The sequence below is a fragment of the Heptranchias perlo genome, chromosome 28 (assembly GCF_035084215.1).
Source record: "Heptranchias perlo isolate sHepPer1 chromosome 28, sHepPer1.hap1, whole genome shotgun sequence".
NCBI classification, from domain to species: domain Eukaryota; kingdom Metazoa; phylum Chordata; class Chondrichthyes; order Hexanchiformes; family Hexanchidae; genus Heptranchias; species Heptranchias perlo.
This window is the reverse complement of record NC_090352.1, coordinates 25,314,363-25,332,845: the sequence shown is the minus strand read 5'-3', so window position 1 is coordinate 25,332,845 and position 18,483 is coordinate 25,314,363. Positions and strand designations below refer to the sequence as shown.

Genomic DNA, 18,483 nt, shown 5'->3' with positions numbered 1-18,483 from the left:
ATAATGTGAAGTGAAATATGCTGTCCATTTAAATTAATATATGATGGAGGCAAAGGCTACGTTTTCCAATTGTAACACCAAATGAATGGGTTAGCGTCTACGTTATGATCAGAAAACCTGGGCCAAAGCCTCATTTGCTGTGTGCGTGAGTGCTGACTGGTGGTGGGGTGTTCTGGGAGAGCTGATTTTGTTCCAGTATGGTCATATTTATCTTTTGATTTGAGTGGTGCTCCAACATTCTCTAATAGGGCACTGTTAGAAACACAGCTCCAGTCTGTGTTTCAGGTTCAGAGAGTCTTTTGAGGTAGGACAAGTGAAGAAAAGGTGGACCAAAGCCACTTACATCCTCTGTGTTCATGCACTCAAGCCTTCGGTTTAAATCTGAATGTTTAATGTTCAAACTTACAGAATGCTTTTTCTCCATTTTTGTTACGAGAAAATTGTGCTGTGACGCACTCAAAAACTCGCCCAACAAGACTGTAATAATGCATATTACCATTATTGCAACTCTATTAAAGCACGCACTAATGAATGATCTAATATGCCCACCACTGAGGGAAAGCCTGTTTGTTTGAACATGGCAATCTGCAACTGACTGCTTAAACAGAAGAGTATTCTTTTATCCTTGGTACAGAATGTTCGGATTGCACTTGACTAAAGGTCAGTGATTCACTTTTGGTGAAGTATGTGCATTGTAATTGTGTTCACAGTACCACCTCAACTTACCCCTTTGCTGTTGCAATCTTTATTAACACTTCTGTCAATCTAATATTGAATTTAAGACCCTCCTTAAATCCCACCTGTTTGAGCTTAGGCTTGGCATCAGTTTTTTTTCCTTATACTTCTATGAAGTGTCTTTGGATGTTTTTCTGTGTTAAAGGTGCTATATAAATGCAATTTACTGTTCTTTTTGTGTCCACGTCTACATCATTTACATGTGGCAAATAAAAAGTTGCAGCACAGTACTCAACTCCTGCAATTCAAAGTTGTTTAATTTAAATTGTCTGATAATTAAATTTTCTTGGTACTATATTCCCACTTTGCTGTTGTATTTATGTTGCTTAATTTAAATTATTGGAGAATTCAAATTTTATAATAGTTTTTTTTGGTCAGGTGTAAGCTATATAGCCTGCCTGTATAAATCAATATGCAAAGTGGCACATGGAAAACTGGCTGTAACTGTTCCTGCATTGTATCAAAGGAAATTTGAGCGTAATTGATCTTTTGAGGGGGTGGGGGAAGTTGGGTGGGAGGGTTTGTCTATAAAACATAGGTTTGAGGGTTGCCGTTGAGCTAGCTGGAGTCACTTTCTTTGCTGCATTTCAAAGACTCGCCATAGAAGTGTGTAGTTTGTTACAGAACTTCAGCTTCTATTTACTTACCACCCTACCCACAGCTGTTTTTAAAAGCAGTGATTTAGGAGTGGAGTATTGTTTGCACCCAGACCCTGAGGGAGACACCGGTCATGTTACAGTAAATCCATTTTTAAGACTTCATTTCTTTCCTGCCTTCCAGTATCTTATCCAAGTTGTCTGCGAGTAAGGATGGGTTATTTGATTGTGGGAGGGATCAAAGGTGACTCTTGCCTTGTGCCACCCAACTGTGAGTACAGTTCTAAGGAGGTCACTGGATAGTGAATTCTGGCTGCCTTATTTTTCTCTCCTTATAGTTTTCCCTACTCTTTTTTTGCCCCCCTCCCTTCGCTGCACCATTGGGATGCTTCCCTGCATTTTTTAAAGGAAGTTAATAGGTTGGGATCTGTTGTATACTTGAGTAATTGATCATGCCATTGTAAAGACTTACCTGAAGTGTTTATTTTAGAACTTGCGAGCCATTTAATTAAATACCTTGATTCCAGAGGAAAAAAAGTTGCATTGCAGGAGGAGTTGAAGATGGCATCGGAAGATTTGGTTTATTTGCCTGTATTTCACCACAACAGGATTTGATGTGGTCCACCTGTAAGATGACATTCAAAATTGAGGCTAGAAAACATGTTCTAACTTGCAAACTAAAATGTTGTTTACTGTGCATTTTAGTGTATTAACCAGCAGGAGTTGCTGTTTTTGCTGTAGTGAACCTCTCAGATTTGTGCTCTATAACAGATGACTCTGCATATATAAACTGCACTTACTTTCCATGTGGAGTGTGGCAAGTAATAATTCACACTTATTTTTATAAACACCTGAGTGTTAAATTTACTGAACGTGTGTAAGTTCATCTAATTTTTATATGTAATAAGAAGGCTGTATCCATTAGAGAGCAATAAAGAGATGAAACTGTATGGACAATGAAACTTGTCAAATGATTCTTTTCAGGCTTCTGATTTTTTAAAAAGAAAACAAATTTGTTGATGGTGTATGACATATTTCCATTTCATTTACCCTGGAAGGTGGTGTGGGTGTGGTGGTGTGGATTTACGCGGGGCGCTTTTCTGTCAGCTGACTAACGGAGAAGAATTTTATCATCATTTATACATTTCTGGGTTTTATAAATTGTAGGCTGGGAACTGTGTGTCTACGAAGATTGAATAGCCAGCTCAAGAACTTCAAATGTTTCATGTGATTTAAAGCGGGTCTCAAGACATGGCTTGGGGGGCAAGTACAGCTTGTAAGCTTCTTTGATCCATACCACAAAGCCCCTGCCAGTTTGTTCTTTGCGTGCTTGTGCACAAAGCCAATTTTAACTTCATGCCTGGAACTTTAAAAAAGCTGGAAGAATGGAAAAGGGTGCTTCCTGATTGGATTTTGACAAATCAGGAAGCATCTATTCTACATGAATTTAGGATCAGCCTTTACAAGTCCTCAAGGCTTCCAAGTTTTCAATCTCAGTGGGTTTCTTTATTTTTTGTTTGAGGGGGGTGTTGCTTTTTTGTATATATGGGAATCTTTCTTTGTGTATGGAGAGAAGGTCTCGCAATGTATAATGGGAGGTTCTTGCTTTTTTTTTGCTTGTGGCAAGGTTTTGCTTTTTGTGTGTTGGTTCTTCAAGTATATCATTTATTGGTTAACCCTTAAGGGCTTACTTCTGTTTTTTAATTTGTAAATGTAATTAAAGTAGGCCTTGTAATTTTTTTCTCTGTGATTTATATTCGATCTACCGCCAGTGTTTTTGGAATTCGGTCCTTCAGCAGCAAGTGCTGAGAGGTGGTACTACTTCGATGTAAGTCCTTTCATTGTCCCACTTTATGTTGGGACTGGTTGATGTCAGCAGTAGCACATCCTGGCGGCATGTTCCTGCACTGACTTCTAAAAGGTTTGCCACATATTAGTGTTTAATTGTTACATACGAACATACGCATTAAGAACAGGAGTAGGCCATTTGGCCCCTCGAGCCTGCTCTGCCATTTGATAAGATCATGGCTGATCTGATTCTAATCTCAACCCCACTTTCCCATCTACCTACTATAACCTTTGACTTCCTTGTTGATCAGGAATCTATCTGACACGGCCTTAAAAATATTCAATGACCCTGCCTCCACCACTCTGGGGAAGAGAGTTCCACAGACTCGCGACCCTCACAGAAAAAATTTCTCCTTATCTCCGTCTTAAATGGAAGACCCCTTATTTTTAAACAGTGGCCCCAAGTTCTAGTCTCTCCCACAAGGGGAAACATCCTCTCAGGATCTTGTATGTTTCAATAAGATCACCTCTCATTCTTCTAAACTCCAATGTATACAGGCCCAACTTGTCCACCCTTTCCTCATAAGATAACCCCCTCATCCCAGGAATCAGTCGAGTGAACCTTCTCTGAACCGCCTCTAAAGCAATTTTGTCCTTTCTTAAATATGGAGACCAAAACTGCACACAGTATTCGAGATGTGATCTCACCAATGCCCTGTACAACTGTAGCAAAACATCTCTACTTTTATATTCCATTCCCCTTGCAATAAATGACAACATTCCATTTGCCTTCCTAATCACTTGCTGTACCTGCATACTTATGTTTTGTGATTCATGTACTGGGACACCCAGATCCCTCTGTCCCTCAGAGTTCTGCAACCTCTCTCCATTTAAATAATATACTACTTTTCTATTCCTCCTGCCAAAGTGGACATGTTTACATTTTCCCACATTATATTCCATCTGCCAATTTTTTGCCCACTCACTTAACCTATCTATAGTCCTTTGCAGACTCCTTACATCCTCTTCACAACTTACTTCCCTACTTACCTTGGTGTCATCAGCAAATTTAGCAACCATCCATTCGGTCCCTTCATCCAAGTCATTGATATAGATTGTAAATAATTGAGGCCCCAGCACTGATCCCTGTGGCACTCCACTTGTTAGATCTTGCCAACCTGAAAATGACCCATTTATGCCTACTCTCTATTTACTGTTTGCTAACCAATCCTTTATCCATGCTAATATGTTACCCCCTACACCATGAGCTCTTATTTTGTGTAGTAGCCTTTGATGTGGCACCTTGTCAAATGTCTTTTAGAAATCCAAGTACACCACATCCACAGGATCCCCTTTATCCACGTTGCTTGTTACTTCCTCAAAGAACTCTAATAAATTAGTCAAACACGATTTCTCTTTCACAAGGCCGTGTTGACTCTGCTAGATTGCATTGAGATTTTCTAAGTGCCCTGCAAAAACCTCAATAATAGATTCTATCATTTTCCCTATGACAGATGTTAAGCTAACTGGCTTGTAGTTTCCTGCTTTCTGTCTCCCTCCTTTCTTGAATAGAGGAGTTACATTTGCTATTTTCCAATCTGATGGGACCCTTCCAGAATCTAGGAATTTTGGTAAATTACAGTGCTTGCAGGTTGTTTGCCATGACTTGCTTCCTTTTAAAAAGAAACTCTTGTTTTCATGATGTTTGCTCAGCCTTGCTTTTCTATATGGACAGAACAAAACCAAATGCAAACTTACTGCCTGGCAGTGAATAGTTAAATAGGTACTGGGATGTATTTAGTATTGCTTTTTAGCTAGTTGAAAACTGCCAAGCAAAGAAAGGATGCATACTCTTACAGCTTGGCCACATCAATGGGCTAAGGGTTTCCCTAGAATAGACTCCAAGGCATTCGGAATAGCTTGTTTGTATTTACTGTCTTGTGCTGGCTATTCGAGATAGTAGCCTCTGCTGCTTTAAAAATAGTCAATCTTTCACCTCTGTTTTGCTGAGATTAATTTGTTTGTGGAAGTTGGACCATGTAACATGCTTTTGCTATGATTCTATCCTTTTGTCGTTCCGCCTTCATATACAAAGCATTTTCTGGCTCTTAATTCTCTGTCCGATTTGGATGGTCTGATTTGAATTACTTGGAGCTTATCATTTTTGTGGTGTCTGCCTCATTGCATTTACTACTTGATTTCTTCAGCTACCATCATCACTACTATAAAAGATATGAGGATCCAGAACAGGGCCTTATACACAACATGGCTAGGGTGACAATGCTCAGCTGTCATCAGTTTGGCTTTTTGTGGCACAGTCTGATCTTTTCATCTAAGAAGCGATGGCTGATGAACCTAAAATCTGTCTAATACATTTCCTCAGTGGTTAATTCTGTGACTAGCAATGAACTGAGAGAATTGACAAAAACAGAAAATGCTGGAAAAGTTCAGCAAGTGAGGTAGCATCTGCAGAGAAAGAAACAGAGTTAACGTTTCAAGTTGAAGACCTTTTGTCAGAACTGGACGATGTTAGAGTTAAAGTTTTTAAGCAAGTACAGAGCCAGGGAAAGGGAGGTGAAGGGAGGAAAGAACAAAAGGGAAGGTCTGTGATGGGGTAGAGGGCTAGAGTGAATAAATGTCAAAAGGGTGCAAGGCAAGGAGGGTGGTAATGGGACAAGTTAAGAAACAAAAGGCACGGCACCTTCTTGTGTGAGAGTAGGAGATGCAACATCTACCCCTTCACCACCTCCATTCACACTGTCCAGGGCCCCAAACACTCCTTCCAGGTGAAACAACGGTTTACTTGTACTTCTTTCAATTTAGTATACTGTGTTTGCTGCTCACGATGCGATCTCCTGCACGTTGGGGAGACCATACGCAGATTGGATGATTGCTTTGTTGATCACCTCCGCTCTGTCCGCAAGCATGATCCTGACCTGCTGGGCGTTTGCCATTTTAATTCCCTGTCCCACTCCCTCTCTGTCCTCAGCCTCTTACGCTGTTCCTGTCAAGCTCAACGTAAGCTCGAGGAACAGCACCTCATCTTTTGTTTAGGCACTTTACAACCTTCTGGACTCAACATTGATTTCAATAACTTCAGATCATAACCACTGCTCCCATTTTTTTCGGACAGCAAGTGCTGTTAATGGTTCTGCTGTTGCCATTTACAGCTACTCCAGACCCATCTTTTGTTTCTTTACTCGTCCCATTATCATCCTCCTTGTCTTGCACCATCATCCCTTTTGTCATTTAATCACTCTTGCCCTATCACATACCTTCCCTTTTGTTCTTTCCTACCCTCCCCCTTCCTTTCCCTGGCTCTGTACGCGCTCAAAAACTTTAACTCTTTAACATCTTCTGGTTCTGATGAAAGGTCTTCGACCTGAAACATTAACTCTCTTCCTTTCTCCACAGATGCTGCTTCACTTGCTGAGCTTTTCCAATATTTTCTGTTTTTATTTCAGATTTCCAGCATCTGCTGTATTTTGCTTTTGATTGTGGGAATTGACAATGTTTTAGCTGTACAGATTTTTTTTTTGTTATCTATACAGATTGTTTGTCTATCTTATCAAGAGTAAAATCATTCACTACATCGTATTAGGTATACTATTGAATAACTTGCCTGCCTATCAAAATTAAGTGGAAGTTTTATATTTGCCTGCAAGAAAGATGAATACTTAACAGTTAAACATATTGCTTAAATTTAACTTATCTGCCATCAGATAGCTGTTGCTCAGTTTCACAGTTTAAAAAACTTCAGGGGGCCACATGCAGTATTTCTTTCTTTAACATGCTGTGTGTGTTTAGTGGTGTAAATTAAATTCCATTATTACTGACATCTGCCCTTTTTTTATACATCGTTACACATAGATTAAAAAGATGCCTATTGCAATCAGCAACTGTAAGGATGTTTACCATAATAGAACACATCTAAACCCGAGGTGATGAATGTTTGAAATCGAAGCAGAAAAATTAGAATCTTGTTTTGCTGCAAAAAAAGTTGCAATATTTGCAATATATAACCCCGAAAAGACCAAAGCAGTTGCAAGAGAAATTCCATGAATCGTAGCAGAGGTATTGGAATTCTTGTTAAAATGTCAGTTCATGCTCCTGAGTGGCTCAGTGAGTTTATCCAGTGAGTAACTGAACCATACAGACCAGAAAGGTGCCAAGATTCATCCCTGGTCTCTGCTGAGTTAGCTGATCTCATTGATGGGGGTGCAACAACTAGTTTTGTATTTTTGTGTTGGAAAGGGAGAACTGGACCATCATTCCTGTGCCTAATTGTAGCCAGTGATTCCTGCTGGAAGTGCATGCGTGTGGATGTCCGGTAAGATTGTGATGCACTTGCAGCTGAATTTCCTGCTGATGCTCACAGTCACAACTCACAAATAAGGAGAGCAGAGAAAAAATGGCAAGAAAGTTTCAATATCATCTATGCTTATTGTGAGTTTATTCAATTTTTAGCATTGTCTCTGTGGTGGGGCTGTATTTTAGGAGTACTGCATTCTGAAAATGACTTGAATTTATATAACATTTTATCATGTCGCAGAAGTATTCCAGTTACAATTAATTATTTTGAAGTGTGGTGACTGTTGTGAAGGCAATCCCGACAGCCAATTTCCAAGCAGTAAGAACCTAGAAACATTTATTTGAGTAGTTGAACTTAGTTCATCTATTTTCTGTGATGTTGGTCAAGGGAAGAATGTTGGCCAGGACGCTAGGAGAATTTCCTGTTCCTCTTCAAATAGTGCTATGGCTAATTTTTAACACCCACATGGACCTCGACATCATGCAGGGCCTCGTCTGAAGGATAGTGCCTCAGACAGTATGCCATCCCTTCAGTATTGCATTGGAGTGTCAGCCTAGTTTTATGCGCTCAAGTTGTGGGGTGGAACCTTGTGATTCAAAAGTACGAGTGCCGTTAGTTGGCCCAAGTTAACGTGCCGAGGATGGAAGAATGAGCAGTCTATGACCTTTTTAGAACGAGAGCTCTTGTTGATCTGTTGAACTGTTTGTAATTTGCTGGGTTTCCAGTTCCAGCACTACATGGTGTCATTAACAATATTCTAATGGAAGTACTAGAATTTCCAAATTGTTTTACATTAACTACAAGGAATGCGATAATGAGTTTGATTTTAAGTTATGCTGTGTATCTATTTGACATTAAAATGTATCAAGTTCTGAATGCAACAAGCTGAACTGCTTTCTTCTTCATTACAGTAACCCTCCACTCAGTGAGGAGATGCTTCCACCTGGGGACTGGATGTGTCATAGGTGCACAGTTCGCAGAAAAGTAAGTAGGTCTGCTTTACAAAATGCACAGTGCTTTACTGGTGGGGAGAGGGAATATGAACTTTTCTCTTAACAGGTTTCTCTTCCTCTCCCAAAGGCAGTCTCATAGGAACTTGTAGCCCTCTTAATTCATACCAAGTAGCCATTCTCGTATGTGAATCTAGGCAGTGATTTTAAGTAGGCAATTATTACATTACACGAGATATTGTGGTTAAACCGTATGTGCCCATGGATGCACTTTCTGGCAGTGATCACTGGAAGATTGGTGGCTGATTCTCTTTCACTCTAGAATGCTGCCTAACTCGGGAGCACCGAGGCCACTTGTGGTGCCCACACCAAGATCAGTGCCCCATTTCAGCTGTGGTGGCATTGGAAGCTGATTTGAAGTTCAGTGCATAAAAACCACACAGATCACCCCTCCACCCCCATGCCTCAAAATAAAAATTGAGACTGCATTGTACATTAAAATTGGACTACTTGGAAAAACTTTAGCTATTTGTCTGTAATTGTAGAATGGCAGTAAATTCTTCAAAATCCACATGGTATCTAAACTACGTAATGAGTGGGAATTGGAGATAATCCATTTGTGCTGTTCACATAATTACAAGTCATTTGATCTTGGGTTCAATTCAGTTGAACCTTTCAATTTTAAAGCATTTTAACTTTCTTTTTTTGACAACTGCTTCAGTCATATATTTGTTAGCGCTCTCATACTTTTTATTCCTTAACAGTTTTGTCTCTTTTGATGAATAATTAAAACATTCTCCCTTTTTGTAGAAGCAAGAGAAAAAAGAAAGACTAGGCCAAGTAAATGGAGTTATGGATAAGCAGACGGTTAAAAGGACAGCATCCCCTACTGTGGACATGGAATTCCCTGACAAAACCCACAGTAAAGCATTGGATTGCAGGGTGGACAGTAACTGTAGATCATTTGCACAAGCAAAAAATTTGGAAAGGCGTGTTAGTCGGCCCGGCACGCCAACGTCTAATGCAAGCACTGACACACCCACTTCTGAGCAAAACGAGGTGGATGATGACATGATTGATGTGGACGATGAAAATGCTGCCATGGAGATGGACTGCTCACAATCGCAAATAAGGAATCCATTTGAAATACTTATCGCAGCAGCTATGGAGCGAAATCCAACTCAATTTCAACTTCCAAATGAACTGACATGTACCACAGCACTTCCAGGTGAGGGCGTCAGTGTAACTGCACATAATGAGTTGCTTATTATCTTAGTGAGAACCATCATGCCTTCACCTTGTAAATTCCAACACCATTCTTACAATCTGATAACAAATACAGTGCAAGCACAATAAAAATTGCAGGTTGTATACATTTGTACAAATTATAATGCTCATTAGATGATTGTTCCAAATAAGTATTTGGATATAATTGCCACATTGAGCTTTTCAGGTCTGTGAATAACTTTGCATCATTACAAGTGTTGTTTAACCACGTCTTGTATGTATATGGATTTTATTTTGGACAATTGAATCATGGCTTTTTCCCAATAACCCTGCAAATTAGTCCTCTTCATGTACATGTCCTGTTGCCTTTTGAAAGCTCCTATGGAATCTGCTTCCATCACCCTTTCTTATAGTGCGTTCCAGATTTCTGTGTGGAAAAAATGCATCCTCATTTCCCCTCTCGTTCTTTCGACAATTATTTTAAATCTATAACCTCTGGTTACCAACCCACTTGCAAGTGGAAACAGTCTCTCACTATTTACTGTATCAAAGCCCAATCTAATTTTGAATACCTCTATCAGGTCTCCCTGTAACCTTCTCTGCTCGAAGCAGGACAATCCCAGCTTCTCCAATCTCTCCACCTAACTGATGTCCATCATCCCTGGTACCATCCTAGTAAACATCCTCTGTGCCCTCTCCAAGGCCTTGACATCCTTCCAAAAGTGTGGTGCCCAGAATTACGAACGTACAAATTAAGAGCAGGAGTTGGCCATTCGGCCCCTCGAGCCTGCTCTGCCATTTGATAAGATCGTGGCTGATCTGATTCTGACCTCAACCCTACTTTCCCATCTACCTACTATAACCTTTGACTCCTTTGTTAATCAAGAATCTATCTAACTCAGCCTTAATAATATTCAATGACCCTGCCTCCACCACTCTGGGGAAGGGAGTTCCACAGACTCGCGACCCTCTGAGAGAAAAGTTCTCCTCTTCTCCGCCTTAAATGGGAGACCCCTTATTTTTAAACTGTGGGCTCTAATTCTAGTCTCTCCCACAAGGGGAAACATTCTCTCAGCATCTACCCCTTTAAGTCCCCTCAGGATCTTGTATGTTTCAATAAGATCACCTCTCATTCTTCTAAACTCCAATGTATACAGGCCCAACTTGTCCACCCTTTCCTCATAAGATAACCCCCTCATCCCAGGAATCAGTCGAGTGAACCTTCTCTGAACCGCCTCTAAAGCAATTTTGTCCTTTCTTAAATATGGAGACCAAAACTGCACACAGTATTCGAGATGTGATCTCACCAATGCCCTGTACAACTGTAGCAAAACATCTCTACTTTTATATTCCATTCCCCTTGCAATAAATGACAACATTCCATTTGCCTTCCTAATCACTTGCTGTACCTGCATACTTATGTTTTGTGATTCATGTACTGGGACACCCAGATCCCTCTGTCCCTCAGAGTTCTGCAACCTCTCTCCATTTAAATAATATACTACTTTTCTATTCCTCCTGCCAAAGTGGACAAGTTCACTTTTTCCCACATTATACTTCATCTGCCAATTTTTTGCCCACTCACTTAACCTATGGAGAGCCCTTTGCAGACTCCTTACGTCCTCTTCACAACTTACTTTCCTACCTACCTTGGTGCCATCAGCAAATTTAGCAACCATCCATTCGGTCCCTTCATCCAAGTCATTGATATAGATTGTAAATAATTGAGGCCCCAGCACTGATCCCTGTGGCACTCCACTTGTTAGATCTTGCCAACCTGAAAATGACCCATTTATGCCTACTCTCTATTTACTGTTTGCTAACCAATCCTTTATCCATGCTAATATGTTACCCCCTACACCATATGAGCTCTTTTAAGAAATCCAAGTACACCACATCCACAGGATCCCCTTAATCCACGTTGCTTGTTACTTCCTCAAAGAACTCTAATAAATTAGTCAAACACGATTTCCCTTTCACAAAGCCGTGTTGACTCTGCCAGTTACATTGCATTGAGATTTTCTAAGTGCCCTGCTATCACCTCCTTTAATAGACTCTACCATTTACCTATGTCAGATGTTAAGCTAACTGGCCTGTTTCCTGCTTTCTGTCTCCCTCCTTTCTTGAATAGAGGAGTTACATTTGCTATTTTCCAATCTGATGGGACTCTTCCAGAATTCAGGGAATTTTGGAAAATTAATACCAGTGCATCTGCTATCTTTGCAACCACTTCTTTTAAGACCCTAGGATGAAGTCCGTCAGGACCTGGGGACTTCTCAGGTTTTAGTTCTAATTTTTTCAGAACCCTTTTTCCTGGTGATTGTAAATGTTTTAAGTTCCGCCCTCCCTTTCACCTCTTGATTCACAATTATTTCTGGCATGTTATTTGATTCCACTACAGTGAAGACGGACGCAAAATATCTGCTCCGTTCATCCGCCATTTCCTTATTCATTATTAGTTCCCCAGACACACTCTCCAGAGGACCAATGCTCAACTTACTTACTCTTTTCCTTTTTAAATACCCGTAGAAACTCTTACTATCTGTTTTTATATTTCGAGCTAGCTGTCTCTCGTACTCTAATTTCTCCCTCCTTATTATTCTTTTCGTCATTCTTCGCTGTATTGTATACCATGCTCCAGCTGAGGCCTAACCTGTGATTTGTAACGGTTTAGCATGACTTCCTTGTTTTTGTATTCAATGCTGCTATTTACAAAGCCAAGTATCCCATACGCTTTCTTAACTGCTGTATGAACTTGCCCTGCCACCTTTAAAAATTTATGAATATGCACCCCCAGGACCCTCTGCTCTTGCACTCACTCAAAATGGTACCATTTAGATTATACTGCCTCTCCATGTTGTTCCTCCCAAAGTGCATTGATTTACACTTATCCGCATTAAATTGCATCTGTCATGTGTCTGCCCATTTCACCAGTCTGTCAGTCTGAAGTCTGCTGCTATCCTCCTCTCTATTTACTAAGTTGCCAAGTTTTGAATCATCTGCAAAATTTGGAATTGTACTCCCTATGCCCGTATCATTTAAATAAAACAAAAGCAAAGGTCCTGATATCGATCCCTGGGGAACCCCACTGCATACTTCTCTCCAGTCAGAAAAACATCCGTTCACCACAATTTTCTGCCTCCTATCCCTTAGCCAATTACGTATCCAAGTTGCCACTGTCCCTTTAATCCCATGTCCTTCTATTTTCTGAATAAGTCTGTTATGTGATACTTTATCTCATGCCTTTTGAAAGTCCATATATACCACATCTACTGCACTTCCTTCATCAACCTTCTCTGATACTTCATCAAAGAACTCAATTAGGTTAGTCAGACACAACTTGCCTTTAACAAATCCATGCCGGCTGTCCCTTATTAACCCATGCTTCTCCAAGTGAGAATTAATTTTGTTCTTGACACTGGTCTCCGTAGTTTTCCTACCACAGACATTAGACTGATTGGCCTGTAGTTAACAGGTTTATCCCTCTCCCCTTTTTTGAATAGGGGTGTAACCTATGTAATCCTCCAGTCCTCTGGCACCGCTCCCACGTCCAAGGAGTGGTTTCCCAAGATGTCATATTTGAGTCAGGTTTGCATTTATCCAGCCTTCCCTTGTAAAACATGCTGCGGTATAAAACTGGTATACCCACCAGTGTGTTAGAGTAGAAGTTCCTCGCAAAAATTAGTTTATATTCCAAAATAACCATGCCCTCTGTTAAATGGCATGCTAATGAGTCTCAAAAAGAACATGTAATTCCTGGCTCCTATATTCACACTGAATATTCAAAAGGAAACTTCGTCCACTTTGGATACATCCATGCTAAAGAAATGAATACTGGATTAAGTTCAGCAGCTGCAGGGTTCCTGTTTGTCACATGGAAGCTTTTAATGGGGGTAAGGAATCCCTTATCATTGTCAATGATTTGAGATGACTTGCAGTGTGTTTTCACAATGATACCTCTTTCAATTGCAGCCTGGGAAACTACACACAAGAATGGCCTTATTTATTATTTTTATAGTAATTATTTATTGGTTACTCGCCTGCACAGCATCAGCACTGATCAACTTCAGCATTGTGCAGTTGTAAGTCAGTGGGAATTGAGTCTTCCTTTATCAGAGGGAACGAATTTCAAAAGGGCTGATCCAGAATTGGTAGGGTAGTCTTCAGCTGTATGTAATGTAAGAATATTACAGAATTTCATATATATTGGTGTCACTGCAAGGTCAGATCAAAGGCCAAGAGGACAGTTTTAGTATAATACAGTTCTTGAAGCATCTACAGCAAATAAACATGACATATACTACAATATATTAAACACTTGGGAAAAACAGGTAGTGACGCTGGCATTAGACTAGCAATGTTAACTTCTGGGCATACCAGTCCAGTCAGAGTGCACTCCACACAGTGATCTTTTGCGGGTATTCAGATTACAATAGAGGTGTGCAAGGCCATGAATATAAAGCTTTGGTGCATTTTTGGGGTGTTGTAGTTATGTTCCGAAAACCCAGTAGGACCCTTTTCAGATCAGTTGCAGTTATTTGAATTTGTGTTGCTGCTGACAAGCTGGACAGTGGAGAGCAGTAAGCAGGGGAAGAGTGTTCGATGGAATTACTGACCTCATGGCGTGTATGTACTTAAATGGGTTAATAATTCTACTCTTTTTATAAAGGGATCATATGTGGCAACTAGATTCATTGAATCCAGACTCGCGCCTTCGGATACTTTTTTAGTAGCAGTCTGAACACTGGCAAACTGGCCCTATCGTGGAATGGGATTGTTGCTTATAATCTGTAATTGTTTTGTGCGTATTGATGGTCAAAATTGTTTGCAACTACCCTGCCCCCCTATTAGCTATTTTTTGATGCTGTAAAACAATTAGCAATGCTGGAGAATCCTGTTTTATACCAAAAGTGTGCACAGATTTAAAACAACAAATTTGCAATAGCAAATTGCAGCACAGTGAACATTTTTATTGGAATTACAGATATATGGATTAAACTGTAGTATTTTCCATCTCATTTCTAAACCATCTTTTCTGAAATAATATTCCTATTAAGGAATAATTCATTTACAGTGCAGCTGCAGAGAAGGAAGATGGGAATTTTTTGGCTGTGCTACAAAATGCTTGTTCAGTGCTCAGAGTTAGGAGCCCAAGTGGGTCAAATACATAACATTTTGGGAGCAGTAGTAGGATTTCTGCAGCAGATTTGTTTTATTAGACAGAGGTATTCTGTGGTTTCACTACATCCTGTGATTTTAATTCATGCAGTGATAACTTTTCTAAATGTATCATGATACCATAAGTGGCATTCTATGTTGGAGGATGTTTAGTTACAGGTTTAAAGAGTGCTATGCGATGAGACTGAGGAATGATGCATAGCACAAGGAGGCAGATGGATTGCTTTGTACCGACTTATCGTGTGCACTTGTAGCAATTCTCCCCGCCGGACCATGTTATTTCTCTGCCCGTTTTTAGTCAAGACCTCTTTTCAACTTTCCTTGATTGAGAGGGGGTATAAAGCAACATTTTTAGGCTAATGTGTCTTCGGTTGCTGGGAAATACATGGAAAAAGTATTGGCTGAATTCTCTCCCCTCTGATTAATCTTTCTCGCTGCTGCCACTATCAGGTACTTTCGTTAAACCTGCATTTTCACGAACAAAAGAATGGCTTGGAAAAACAGTAGTAGAGTAGTGTTCAGATAATCTGTATTTAAAATTTATTTTTTTTTAAATGCCCAGATTGTTTCAGCATTGGCTCATGTGGTTTTTCTGTCCTGTTGTATTGCCTGTGCAGCGATACCAAATAGTTATGTACTGTAGTGTGAATAGAGAATGATGATTTTCTATATCACCATATCTATATTTGGCAAGATGTGCTTCCCCCTTACCAAGAAAATAATTGTCTTCACCTCTGTTTGTCCTTCTCTTTTTCACCCCCCCCCCAAACCAACACAGAGATTACAGGTTAGAAGGCAACACTTCTACTGTGTTGCAAACAAAATGATCAACTAACTTTATTTGAAGCAAAACAGCTGTATTTGTCTAATACCTGTGGAAGGAAATAGCCACATGATCCCATGTTGAAATACTTCGTTCTGGTGGCGTAGCAGTAGTTGCTGACAGCCATTGAAGATAAAGAAGGACTAGTGACTAGAAAAAATAATTTATAATTCAGTTATTCCCTCTGTCAATTAACAAGATAAATGAGCCTTACTATATATTTTAGATTTTTATTGCCGTAGTCAACATATATTGGTTTTAGAATGTATTCTACCTGATTTCAACAGATTACTGTATTGAAATGCTTATTATCTCCACATGAAATAATTCAGATTAATATATCTGATTAAGCCACAGACGTTTATAGCATGGAAGGGATTATTCGGCTCATCGTGTCTGCGTTAGCTGTTAGAGCAATCCAAGAGTAATCCCACTACCCTGCTTTCTCCCCATAACCTCCAACTTCCTCTGATTCAAGCATTTATCCAAATTTCCCTTAGAACAGTGATCTCTGCCACTCCGTGGCAAAGCATTCCATGCTCCAACAACCCTCTGTGTAAAGACATTTTTCCTAACCTCTGTCCTCATTCTCAGTAATTTTAAATTGATGAGCCTTTAGTACTGATTTCCAATCAGATAAAAAAAAGTCTGCCCTATTTACTTTAACAAAACTCTTCATAATTTTAAAAGCTCTATTAAATCTCCTCTTAGCATTCTCTGTTGCAGTGGAAATAATCCCAGTATCTCAAGTCGCTCCTTATAACTGTAGCTTTCCATTCCTGGCACCATCCTGTTTAATCTGTTTATGCTCTGTATGGCGTTAATGCTCAATCTATAATGAGGCATCCAAACTGGCACACCTTATTCTAACTGGTCTAACCAATGTTTTGCATAATTTCTCATTACTTCATGACCCTTCTACTCTGGCCCTATTTATAAAACCCAACATTCTACTTGGCATTTTTATGGCTTTATCTACCTGCACTTACACTTTCAGAGAATTATATATTTGAATCCTTAAGTGTCTCTCCATTCAGTGATTGCTTCTACATTTAGTAGTGTTTTGGTTTCATGTCTGGCCTGGCTCCATTGTGAAACTGTCCTGTTGGCAACTCGATAACATAACATTTTTGAAAAAAAGGCTTCCTTGCTTTCCCAGTAGAAGTTCACTGGTTCAATTCTCAGTCTGTTTAATTAGCTCATCTCAGTCCTGTTGGTAATAGAGGTGTTAGACGTGACCTCGGGTGGGGTAGCTGGAAAGTTACCAGGGTTCCTCTTCCTGATTATTAATCAGTAGTTGAAATTATATATACTTTATGGTATCCATTGAGGGAATGGATTCAGGCTCGACTGTGATCCTCCTTCCCTACCCAGGAGATCCCATAGCCCACCAACACTTGTCAAGGCTCGCACAGTGGCCACTTGGGTGAGGTACAGGCGGACACCTGTGGAACAGTAACCCTGCAAGGAGTCAGTGCCTTGGGGAGCGGGGGGGGGGTGAGAAAATTGACAAGAAAAAGATTCAATTTTAAAAGAATCGAACTGGTGCACTTTACCAACCTTAGTGACTTTCTCTTATCAATCATTCACAGAAGGTTATGAGATCCATATGTGTCTGTAATTGATCCATACAATAACCGTGTTACCTCAGTAACTCGGGTATTTTCTAAACATTTATTTTTTGTCTGCACAGAACCATGAAAGTGTTTAACAGGCTTTTGCTTTGATGTAAAGAAAAGCACATAGTAACAAATGTGATATTTTATAGACATGCGTTTCTCAAAAGCGTACTTATCAAACAAAATACAAAAGCAAATAGAACTGCAGTCAAAAACGAAACTTTTTTTCATGAAACATAATGCACTTCACATCAAAACCTGCCAAGAATAAACCCTTCGTATCTGAGCATCCATAAACATTTAATGACCTCCTTTAAACTCCAACTCTTTCATATATTCTCAACAAATGTTGTCTTCATTGGTTTCTCTGCTTCTTTGAAAATCCAAATACTGGAAAACTAATATTTTTCCAACATCTCTAATATACCATGCAGATTTCTAACACTGACGGTATATTGGACTGTCACCAAAATCAATGTGAATTTTACTTAGACCTTGTGTTCCTTTTTGAACATACATATTTGCTTTTAGCCCATTTGTTTATGAACAGAAACTTAACTGTTGAAGTAAAACAGCCTATTGAAAGCCCCACCCCCATACCCGAAATCTAGGTCTATCTCTTTTCCTCCTCTAATGCAGTCTTTGATTTTCTTTCTTTACCTTTCACTTCCTAAAGATAGCAGCTTTTAAGGGTTACAGTTCCACGGGTGCCAACAGGGCTCTCATACCTTGCCTAAGTGTCTTTGTCCATGAGTCTGGACAGTAAGTTTCAGTGGGCTGTGCATCTGAGGGGGCTGTTGCAACAAAGCTTAATCCTATCTGCACATGTGCATTTGCACTAGATAGTGATTAGAAATAGGAATCATGATTCCTGCCCCTGGCCCAGAGCCGTGGAGAGAAATTACGGCCCTCCCCCTACTGCTGGTTGAAATATTTTAATTCTGCACAGACCAAGAATTGAATTAGGGTCCACCCTAGTCTGTACGAGCCATTTCTATAGCGTGTTTAGGCACTGGGCAATCGTTGGGGCACTCAACATTCCTTTAATCCATCTTACTCACTTTGATGTCAACAGGTGTATATATACAGTTAGAACAAAGCGGAAATTCATAAATAAAAATGACCATGTTTAAAAGTGAACTTATTTTTTGTGCTTGCCTTTTAAAACTGAGGAAAAGATTCTTCATAAATGTAAATAAGAATTTTAAGAGCATTGCTAATGTCTTAAGGACTATAGATTATTAGACAGTGCATT

The 18,483-nt window shown here is 39.8% G+C and overlaps 1 protein-coding gene across 1 annotated transcript in view; it reads left to right on the top strand.

Annotated features, from left to right (window-relative positions):
• Positions 1 to 18,483, top strand: part of phf12b (PHD finger protein 12b) — a 76,142-nt gene that overhangs the window by 22,042 nt on the left and 35,617 nt on the right. The window contains exons 3-4 of the mRNA XM_068008239.1: positions 8,343 to 8,415; positions 9,192 to 9,609. Of these exons, the coding sequence (XP_067864340.1) occupies positions 8,343 to 8,415; positions 9,192 to 9,609 (491 nt within the window). The remainder of the gene's footprint in view (positions 1 to 8,342; positions 8,416 to 9,191; positions 9,610 to 18,483) is intronic.